Source organism: Salvelinus fontinalis, chromosome 32, assembly GCF_029448725.1.
Source record: "Salvelinus fontinalis isolate EN_2023a chromosome 32, ASM2944872v1, whole genome shotgun sequence".
NCBI lineage: Eukaryota > Metazoa > Chordata > Actinopteri > Salmoniformes > Salmonidae > Salvelinus > Salvelinus fontinalis.
The window spans coordinates 37119035-37130523 of NC_074696.1; the positions used below are offsets into that span (position 1 = coordinate 37119035).

The window sequence follows — 11489 nt, forward strand, 5'->3', positions numbered from 1 at the left end:
TTTCCAGGGAGTCATGGTAACCAAAGGTCATCTCTAGCTCACTCACCTCTGTGTGCAGACATTCAAGTTATGGATGCGTATCTCAAAAAGAAAACTAAGAAACATCCCCCCCATTAGCTTTTTAAAAGGGAAAATGGATCAGAATTCCCTAAATGTTGCTCTATTTTTAATCTGATGTAGGCTAATTGAATAATTTCCCTCTCAGCAGTCAATAAGAACACATGCCCATACAAAAAGTGTTACTACGGAACTGTATTTTTCCATTACACACAATCAAAGTATAATAATGAATCCTAGGCAGATACCCTTGCTGCACGTGTAGTGATCTCACCTGTCTCTCTGTTTCTGTCTGTCTGCAGTATCGTAAGGGCTTCGACAGGACAGTGGTGGAGGTGAACACACCCCAGGTGGAACAGCTTCCTCTGCGGGACCTCAAGATCACAGACTTTGGGGAGAGCAACCAGAAATTTGGCTTTGAAGTGGGACCTGTCTGTTTCCTGGGCTAAAACACCGTGCAGAGAAATGACAAACACCTACACATATAGAATATACACTTACACTGATGAACACACACACACACATACACAACACAAACATTAACATACCAATATACAGTACATGTCCAGTAATTTGCAAATGTATTTCATGATATCAAGCTCATTCCCGACCATATATATATATATATATGTGTGTGTGTGTGTATGTATATATATAATATATATATACATATATACACACACACACACACACACACACACCCACACACACACACACACACACACACACACACACACACACACACACACACACACACACAGTTGTAAAACAGACATGCACTCAGTCAAGTACATGCCCAGGGGAAAACATCTCCCAAATAGAAATGGACGACAAGAGAAAAGTAGAACACAAACATTCTCACGAAGAGGAGAACAAAGATCGATTGCGAGAACGAGAGATGGAGTTCTGACCGTTAGCAGAATAAAACCGTGTTCTTTTCCAACGAACAGCTGGCCCAAAGAGCCGTCTCCTCCTTCCGTACACGCCAGAGCCCACCGTCGCGGACCCCCCTCTCACTCCTCTCTCCTTCCCGCTGTCTCTCTTTCCAGTTGTCTCACCCACTCTACCTCTCTGCATTGCCTTCCCCACACACTTGTACATCTTCTGCGTCTAAGCCCCGCCCCATCCTACGCCTCACCACATTAAGGGGAAACCAATGAATGAATAGGAGTTCCACGAAGAGCATGGAGGACCGGAAAACAGACGAGCCTGTAGCCAACCAAGCCTGACGAAACAGAGACGTCCATGTTGTCTAGCTAAGTTCATGTTCTATTCATCTCCACAGTGAAATTCTGTCCCAAACAACTATATCAGCCTAGTTATCCTAAAGCTGGTCAAATATACTAGAGGCGGGTGAATAGAAACGGTGCTTTGTAGAGATGGAGTGGAGGCAAAGCTGTGAGGTCTCTAGTTTTATCGCGGCTTTAACCTAAGATGTGACTATGAACATCTCTTTGCTCAGTACTGTAATAATAAAGTCCTAACAGAAACGTACTGTCTCTGAACTGTATGGCTGTTTATTATTGGGCCAATAATGTTGCATGCAATGGGACGGAAGGGTGTCTTTGCCTTCTCCAAGGACCAATGAATCAAAAGCCATTCACCTTGTAAATTGTACTGAACTTGATGTGTGGTACATGTATTATTAATCATTGTTACAACTGTCATACACAGGCCAGAACTGTAGTTCCTAGACCAGCGAATAGGCCAGAATGCCATCAAACCAGTCCAGTATTTACAGGTGCGATGCCTGGAATTTGATTCTTGTTTTATGTAGAACACAGGGTTACATCCCAGGATTGTGTGACATTCCGTCTCTTTTCAAGCAGGGAAGGTGTCCGGGTTAAATATGTGTATGAGCTTAATAGATGACGGCCAAAAGTTCTCTCTTACAACGGTGAATAAATGCATGCTTTCAAAAACTGTGGCAAGGTGCTAATTATACCAAAGCGTTCATATATTCAGCGTGAATAATTCAAGTTTGTCTCCATCACAGCCACATGATGCTGTCACCAGTTCTCCTACTGGATATGTGCATTAGAATCCATTTGTACAGACATAGTGAAATTCTATTGTATTTATTGAAATCAAACAAGGTGCTTCAAACAACGACAAGCCAAATATGCCAGTCGAATGTGGTATTTCATTTTGTATTTATTTCCTGTAGTGCTCACTTGATGGTTAAAACAATTAAATACATATTAAACAAAGACTAACCCGAGTTATCTGTGCACACCCCATTGGTCTATGCATGTCAACTGGTGAAAAAGAAAACATATCATTTGTGGCCATATCTCATTGTAACCCTTTAGCAATCATCAACTGTGCTGTTACGATTAAATGGGGACTCTCCAATGTTGTCACATTTCATTGCGGTTTGCCAATGCTGCGCTGCGCTGTGCTGCAGGAGTATGGCGTGGGCGACAAACAGACACCGGGATTCTACGGTTGTGAGAACACAGTGGGCAGGGGACAGCTAGCGGGAGGGAGAGAAAATTCTAGCAACCACCTGGGGAAGAATTATTACGATTTTGTTTATAAGTAAGTAATGTAATGTGGCTATGGGGTTGAATATCATTATGGGTATTTTGGGTTGTTTTTCTTTTGATATTGCAGAGAAGGGGGGGGGGGTGACCTAAACTCAACCAGAGGTGAAAAAATAATTACCTTGTGATTCTCGAGAGAAAATCGCATCTATTGGTTAGTTTTATTGTTAAAGACAAATGTTTCAACAAAATATGGTGCTGAAAAGAGAAAAAGTATTATTTTATGTAAGTATTTTTTTTTTTAAATGTTTGTTTCTGTAATATATAATCTTTTTAAAAAGAGCTGCTCGACTCCCTTGTTATTTTTTCTTAGTCCCTCTCCTGTTTCATTCTCTCTCAACTGGCTGGTGTTGCATGTTGCCCGGGGCAACACAATAGCTAGAATTTTTTCAATTTGATTCCTCTCGTCTTGCTGCGTACAGCGGCCCAGACGGCTGAATACAACCACATCATTCACAAATCTCCAGTTAACTTACCACCTGTGTGTTAACACAGAATCAGTCACATCCCAACCTTATTTCCACTATTTATCACCTCAACACCCCAATAGATCACTTCTAGTGTTTTCCCTCCAGTTTGATTCTGATCTGTGCCTGACTCCCTCTACAGTCCACTGCTCTCTTTCATTTGTGTTTCATTTTTATGCCAAGTTTTCTGTTGGTTTTTATTTTGCTTTAGTTTCACTGTCTTGGTTTTGTTCTTGGCTTGTTGTGTTTTCTGTTCGAAGTCTCCAATTAAACCACATGCCAACGCATTTTCTCTGTGTGCATACTGTATTCGAGTACCTTTGCATGTGTGAAGCCAGCCAATTCTGTTCATAAACATCTAAATCCAACCCTGTTATTAACCTTATGATAGTAACTGTACATAAATGTAGAGCGTTTAGAGGTGTAACTTGGTTACATTGGGAAACCACTAAACACTGACCCGCTCTCTGTATTGTGAACTCTCTCCACAACACGAGATCTCAAAAGTTACAAACATTGGTTTTAATTTATTGCACATTTACCTTGTACATATTGACTAGATCTACAAAACAAGATTGATCCCCAATCAGTTGTATTATTACAAGTGAAGGCACAATGTGAACGTTGAAGCAATACTCAATTCCTGGACCTAGATGGGAACTTGCCTCATTGGTCTTAATGAGGATGATGGAAAGTTGTCTCAGCCAATGAAAAGGCCTCCTGGAGGTGAGTAAGAAATGCTTTTTGTCAACAGGACAGCAGTAAAAAAGGCATTTCCTGTTAAACATTACTCAATCATTTGAATGTATTTCAGGTGGGTCCATTACCTGTTACTTCAATACTGGTTCCGGTGATGTAACGAGAGTCATCTGAAGCCAGAAAGGCACATACATCAGCTACCTCTATACACACACAGAGAGAGAGAGAGAGAGAGAGAGAGAGAGAGAGAGGTTAAGTCTTGTAACTTGATTATAAAGGGAACGGAGTTCTGCATTTGTGATGTGCTCTACTGCACAGAGGTGTACAGTTTGTATACAGTAATCTTACCTGCAGGCTCTCCCATCCTCCCCAGTGGCACCATGGACGTAAGCTGCACACACAAACACAGCAAGTTAGAAACTCACTTTTATCTAAAAACAACATTGAGGGGGTGACTTTCTATCTAATATAAAAGGAGAACGCAGTCGTACCTGACTGATTACTTTCTCTGGTACTTTATCAGTCATGGGTGTGGTTATAAACCCCGGAAGCACACAGTTACACCGGATCCCATATCTGGAGAAAGAGAGCAGTTGTATGTTAGGTTTTAGACAATATTCATACTTCACACCACACCTGGGCCCTGTTTCCCAAACGCATCTCAAGGCTAATAAGTTCATTAGAACCTTCATAGGAGCATCGCTAAAACCCAGAGCTGTTTCCCAAAACCAGCGTCACTGAAGTTGCACTTGAAAACACTCTTTATTCAGTGGTCTGACTGCCTCTGACCACTCGTAGAACAGCAAAGTGGTCATTTAATGTTTTTTTCTGCTCCCTTCTGAGTCACTTTTAAAACACAGAAGATCGCCGCTAAACATAGAATCAAGCTGTTTATCTGTCGCTCTGTGACCGCCCAATGCAAAGTTGCCAATGTCTTTGCAATTGGTACAAACAAGTGAAAGATAAAAAGCTGCTTCAAATGAAAACCGAGCGGACTGCATAAAAACATTCAGCAGGCTTAAAGGCTATATGGGCCTATATTTTTCAGTCAATTGAGTTCTAAGGCACTGCATCTCAGTGCAAGAGGCGACACTACAGTCCCTGGTTCGAATCCAGGCGGAATCACATCCGGAGTTGATTGGAGTCCCATAGGGCGGCGCACAATTGGCCCCGCGTCGTCCGGGTTTGGCCGGAGTAGGCCGTCATTGTAAATAAGAATTTGTTCTTAACCGACTTGCCTAGATAAATAAAGGTTAAATTTTAAAAAGAATTGTAGGCTACACAGCCTGTAATTTCATGATGTATTACAACATGATGTGTTAGATCTGTGTATTATAGGGTAAGCATTACAATAAACCTCAATATTTGCAGCCAAGTGATAATATATCTCTAGGAGCTGATCCATCGTCAGTATTGTGGACTAATTCTAATGTTAAGGTAAGATTTGAATGGAAAAAGCTGATCCGAGAGATCCTATCAGATGGACACGGGCTCCAACGACGCACTTAAGAGAATGTTTTCTCTGCCTGGAGTTTCGGGAAACGCATGTTACATCTTTCGCCGTAGGAACGATGGATTGTTAAAACACTCGTAAGCTTAAATTCCATTGCTATCAGGAAGCCGGCCCTCCTCACTAAATAATGTTTATAGCCTATTAATCTTCTCTCTATTGGTGAATGGGTCAAATTTGGGGTGTTGAAATCAAATGCAGGGTCGTGTTCAGTAGACACTGCACAGAAGATAACAGCCCAAAAAGGGTCGGTACCATCTCAACTTGTACAAAATTAAAATATATTTTTTTGTTTCTGTTGCAAAACATTTTGCTACGGTTTGCCCTAATGAACATAACCCAGGTGTGCCTCACCTGCTCAGCTCCTTGGCTGCAGTTCTGGTCAGGCCCTCCACACCTGCTTTGGAAGCAGAGTAGTTTGCCTGTCCAATATTGCCCACCTGGTAACAGCCAGAAGCACAAAGAGAAGGTTAAAGAATGGTAGGAATGAATGAAAGTCTGTTGAAAGATAATGCCTGGGGTGCCACTAAGATGTCGGACTCGCCTTGCCCACAATGCTGCCCACAGTAATAATGGAGCCTTTAGGAGCTCCACAGGCAACCAGAGCCTTGCCAACAGCCTGAGTCAGGAGGAATGTACCCTGATAGAGAGAGGGGAAAGAGAGGGGTTTGTGGGATACGAGGGTAGGAAGCACTATTTATTGTAACAACGTTTTAACTCTGATTTCGGTGTATCAACATAAAAGAGTCATTGAACCTAAAGAGAGAGACACCTTTGCTGCTTTTCTTCCACTAATATAAATATATTGTGGTCAGGACAATAAGAACAAAGGGTAATACCTTTAGGTTGACTTGGATAACCTGGTCAAAGTCCTCGTCCTCCATTTTCAGGAGGAACTCATCCCGAGTGATCCCTGCAGCATTCACACATACTGAGGGAGGCTGGAAGTACCGACACTGCAGGAGGGTATCACAGCACATTGTTTATGAGTTAATCACGAACGGAATTCAGTGACTCACTCACACAAATAGTCTCTTCAGATTCAGGCAATTTCTAACTTCTCGACTTTGTTGCTAAAGTACTGAGTGAAGTGCTTTAGGTCAAGGCCCAAAAACGTTACATGATTGACTCATTTTCCTAGTAGGAGACGCCAGCATGTGGTTTAGGATAATAACTAAATTACACCAAACACATACACTGAATTACTGAGTGTGTGTGTGTATGTCTGCACATAAGTCAATCACCTGTATGCTTGTGAGTAGTTTCTCTACACTCTCCCTTGATGAAACATCCACAGCAGACGCCATGTGGTCCTGCCCTTTGTGGTCATGGTTCAGGATGCCCAGGGTCTGATTGGCTGACTCCTCGCTGATGTCAGCGACCACCACTATGGCACCCTCGGAGGCAAATCGCTGGCATACGGCTCGGCCAATCCCGCTGCCCCCTCCTGGATACAATGGGTAGTGCAAAAATGTAGGAGGCAATCGGCTGCAGCTCACAGCAGGTAAAGAGAGGGCTCTATACCACTAACTTGGATGTTCTGTACATAAGGGCTATAATAAAGGACTGATAGTTGGTCGCCTATAGGCAAGGGGGGGCATTCATTCTATCTTGCCTTTAATTCATCTGAGTGAAGATTCTTGTAAGGCAACATTATTGTTGCCGTCACCTTTGACCCAATGAGAGTGATAGAGCTGTCTCATCGGGCAAAGGTGAAGACAAACACATTTTTGTCCAATAAAAATGGCCAAGGCTACTCTTAAGAACATGTATGTGTATGTTAAGTTTACTTAATTGGGATATTGTCATTAAGGTTTCATTAACAAACTGATTTGGATGGCTGTTGCTGTTGAGATACCACAGGACAGATTATTATTATACCTTTTAAAGCAAATATGCTCAAGAATGTCTGAAGATGATATACTGTAACAGTTATGTAGCTTAGTCGAAACAATGTTACAATGTTACAAAGGCTGTTAGCTAAAATCTTGTCCCGCAGTGAAATAAAATGATTGAAGTCCAACAACTAGCCCAAGGGTCAGCTACAACAACACAATCTATTGCGCCTAGCTAAGCACACATATCTGCCACACTCATTTTCTACAGAGAAGTGCAGAATTATTTACCTACCTTACATATGTATTAAGTTGCATATAAAGGCCGACGAAACGTGAAAGAAGACACTAACCCGTGACAACTGTCAACCTTGATATGAGCCGTGTGGTGGCCGCCATGATGGTTGTCGTTGAAGATCGAGTCGTTCTCTCTTGATCCAGGAGATGGCGCCACAGGACAGGTTTTGTTTGAGCTCATATCTGTAACTAGCCAGTTTGTAGTCCTAAAAAAATGAATGAGTTTCATCTGATTCATTCTAATAACATGGGTTCGTTCAGCCATTCCTAAGGGGGAAATGAATGTTGAATGAATGGGGTTCGTTAGGAGAAACACAGGCTTAGGATATTTTATACGTTTTGTTCTATGAGATAATATCAGGCAGTGTTAACATGACCTTTTATGTACTTGTTTTGGTTGCATCAACGCTTCAAAAACACAGAAAAAAAATATATAACAGCACGAATTGTACAAGATCTCCTAAGCCTATGTTTACCACAGACCGTATTCGGTTCATTTCACCATTTGCTTTGGCCAACGTGCCTACAAAAAGACAGCATTAATATTGCTCTGTATATTTTAATTGCAGCAGGTAATACAGAAATAATAATATTTTGACCTAATATGGAAAGCTATAGGCACAAACATTCAGACAAAACAATTGCACTTCAATAGGCCTATACAGTATCAGTGTTTCTCAACCTCGGGCTCGTGGTCCGCTGGGCTACTGTAGATGGTCCAGGAATATTTTTTGATTTTTAAAGGGTTCTCAGCGATGCGAAGCCATAAACACCTATTGTTATTGTATGACTCCTTCTTATTTATTTTTTATTGACATGGTTAAATAACTCAAGCTCTTTCTAATTTGGCACATAGAAACTAAAGGCCATGAGTACATTGGTCAAAAAGAATGGCACCGATTGGCCTATAAGGGAGCACTGTTATAAGCAGTCTCACTTAAACCCTCATATTCATCGGCCCATTTGACTTAGCGATGTAGGTGTCTTTCTTTATGCTGAACAAATTTGCCCCAAGAACCCATTAGGTCTGTCAGAACAGATTTCCCTCCATCTTGGACATGTTGGAAAACCTTTCAAAGCGTAATCTCATGAATCATAAATCCAAATAACACTATGTATTTAACACCATGATAAAATACTATTTTGTTGATGTTGTGGAATTTTTTCCATTATTAAAGTGGCTAGAGTCAGTATGTTGGCAGCAGCCACTCAAAGTTAGTGATGGCTGTTTAACAGTCTGATGGCCTTGAGATAGAAGCTGTTTTTCAGTCTCTCGGTCCCTGCTTTGATGCACCTGTACTGACCTCGCCTTCTGGATGATAGCGGGGTGAACAGGCAGTGGCTCGGGTTGTTGCTGTCCTTGATGATCTTTATGGCCTTCCTGTGAACTCGGGTGGTGTAGGTGTCCTGGAGGGCAGGTAGTTTGCACCCGGTAATGCGTTGTGCAGACCTCCCTACCCTCTGGAGAGCCTTACGGTTATGGGCGGAGCAGCTGCCGTACCAGGCGGTGATACAGCCCGACAGGATGCTCTCGATTGTGCATCTGTAAAGGTTTGTGAGTGTTTTTGATGACAAGCCGAATTTCTTCAGCCTCCTGAGGTTGAAGAGGCGCTGCTGCGCCTTCTTCACCACGCTGTCTGTGTGGGTGGACCATTTCAGTTTGTCCGTGATGTATACGCCAAGGAACTTAAAACTTTCCACCCTCTCCACTACTGTCCCGTCAATGTAGATAGTGGGCTGCTCCCTCTGCTGTTTCCTGAAGTCCACAATCATCTCCTTTGTTTTGTTGACATTGAGTGTGAGGTTATTTTCCTGACACCACACTCCGAGGGCCCACTCCTCCTCCCTGTAGGCCGTCTCGTCGTTGTTGGTAATCAAGCCTACCACTGTAGTGTCGTCTGCAAACTTGATGATTGAGTTGGAGGCGTGCATGGCCTCGCAGTCGTGGGTGAACAGGGAGTACAGGAGAGGGCTGAGAACGCACCCTTGTGGGGACCCAGTGTTGAGGATCAGCGGGGTGGAGATGTTGTTACCTACCCTCACCACCTGGGGGCGGCCCGTCAGGAAGTCCAGGACCCAGTTGCACAGGGCGGGGTCGAGACCCAGGGTCTCGAGCTTAATGACGAGTTTGGAGGGTACTATGGTGTTAAATGCTGAGCTGTAATCGATGAACAGCATTCTTACATAGGTATTCCTCTTGTCCAGATGGGTTAGGACAGTGTGATGGCGATTGCGTCGTCTGTGGACCTATTGGGGCGGTAAGCAAATTGAAGGGTGTCAGGTAGGGTGGAGGTGATATGGTCCTTGACTAGTCTGTCAAAGCACTTCATGATGACGGAAGTGAGTGCTACGGGGCGGTAGTCATTTAGCTCAGTTACCTTAGCTTTCTTGGGAACAGGAACAATGGTGGCCCTCGTGAAGCATGTGGGAACAGCAGACTGGGATAAGGATTGATTGAATTTGTCCGTAAACACACCAGCCAGCTGGTCTGCACATGTTCTGAGGACGCGGCTGGGGATGCCGTCTGGACCTGCAGCCTTGCGAGGGTTGACACGTTTAAATGTTTTACTCACCTCAGCTGCAGTGAAGGAGAGTCCGCAGGTTTTGGTAGCGGCCGTGTCAGTGGCACTGTATTGTCCTCAAAGCGAGCAAAGAAGTTGTTTAGTCTGTCTGGGAGCAAGGCATCATGGTCCGCGACAGGGCTGTTTTTTCTTTTGTAGTCCGTGATTGACTGTAGACCCTGCCACATACCTCTCGTGTCTGAGCCGTTGAATTTCAACTCTACTTGTCTCTATACTGATGCTTAGCTTGTTTGATTGCCTTGCGGAGGGAATAGCTACACTGTTTGTATTCGGTCATGTTTCCGGTCACCTTGCCCTGATTAAAAGCAGTGGTTCACGCTTTCAGTTTTACGTGAATGCTGCCATCAATCCACGGTTTCTGGTTGGGGAATGTTTTAATAGATGTGTGCATCATGGTAAAGGAGTTGGGGGATTGGTTAGAGAGAATTTAACATAAAACGCTCTGTCATGCCTAAGTATTTTTTTTTTTACCTTTATTTAACTAGGCAAGTCAGTTAAGAACAAATTCTTATTTTCAATGACGGCCTAGGAACAGTGGGTTAACTGCCTGTTCAGGGGCAGAACGACAGATTTGTACCTTGTCAGTTCGGGGATTTGAACTTGCAACCTTCCGGTTACTAGTCCAACGCTCTAACCACTAGGCTACGCTGCCGCCCCATGCATGACATTAGACATTAGAGAGTTTTGCTGAGGTTGAGGTGTTGTTTGCTCTGTCTTTTAGATGGATACATTATGCTACAGAAGCTGGAGGATTGTGACTACAGTGAGGACCTCTCGGTGTGCACTGTTCAACCGTGGCAAATACACTATATATTCAAAAGTATGTGGACACCCCTTCAAATTATTGGATTCGGCCATTTCAGCTACACCCGTTGCTGACAGGTGTATAAAATCGAGCATGCAGCAATGCAATCTCGATAGACAAACATTGGCAGTGGAATGGGCCTTACTGAAGAGCTTAGTGACTTTCAACATGGCACTGTTATAGGATGCCACCTTTCCAACAAGACAGTTAGTCAAATTTCTGCCCTGCTAGAGCTTCCCCGGTCAGCTATAAGTGAAGTGGAAATGTCTAGGAGCAACAACGGCTCAGCCACAAAGTGGTAAGCAACACAAGCTCACAGAATGGGACCGCCGAGTGCTGAATCGCGTAGCAAGTAAAAAATGTCTGTCCTCAGTTGCAACACTCACTACCAAGTTCCAAACTGCCTCTGGAGAAATGTCAGCACAATAACTGTTCGTCGGGAGTGTCATCAAATGGGTTTCCATGGCCGAGCAGCCACACACCAGTGGAAGCTGGTGGGAGGAGCTCTTCCATTCATTCCATTCCAGCCCATTACAATGACCCCATCCTCCTATAGCTCCTCCCACTGCCGTACACAAGCCTAAGACCACCATGCGCAATGCCAAGCGTCAGCCGGAGTGGTGTAAAGCCTTCCCAGAAGAGTGGAGGCTGTTATCGCCGCAAGGGGGGACCAACTCCATATTAATGGCTA

General features: G+C 43.6%; 2 protein-coding genes across 4 annotated transcripts in view; one reads left to right on the top strand and one right to left on the bottom strand.

Annotated features, from left to right (window-relative positions):
* col11a2 (collagen, type XI, alpha 2) overlaps positions 1-3357 on the top strand; it is a 45288-nt gene extending 41931 nt beyond the window's left edge. For all 3 annotated transcript variants that reach the window (XM_055894403.1, XM_055894404.1, XM_055894405.1), the window contains one exon: positions 360-3357. In XM_055894403.1, coding sequence (XP_055750378.1) covers positions 360-506 — 147 coding nt within the window. In that variant the 3' untranslated portion in view covers positions 507-3357. The remainder of the gene's footprint in view (positions 1-359) is intronic.
* Positions 3358-3577: 220 nt separating this feature from the next.
* On the bottom strand, positions 3578-7549 carry hsd17b8 (hydroxysteroid (17-beta) dehydrogenase 8). Its single transcript, XM_055894407.1, has 9 exons — positions 7468-7549; positions 6524-6726; positions 6119-6235; positions 5824-5919; positions 5634-5719; positions 4261-4345; positions 4118-4160; positions 3898-3972; positions 3578-3790 (listed from the first exon to the last, which is right to left on the bottom strand). Exons 1-9 carry the CDS (start codon positions 7511-7513, stop codon positions 3771-3773), a joined length of 771 nt encoding a protein of 256 aa, XP_055750382.1. The 5' UTR covers positions 7514-7549; the 3' UTR covers positions 3578-3770.
* Between the last annotated feature and the right edge of the window lie 3940 nt (positions 7550-11489).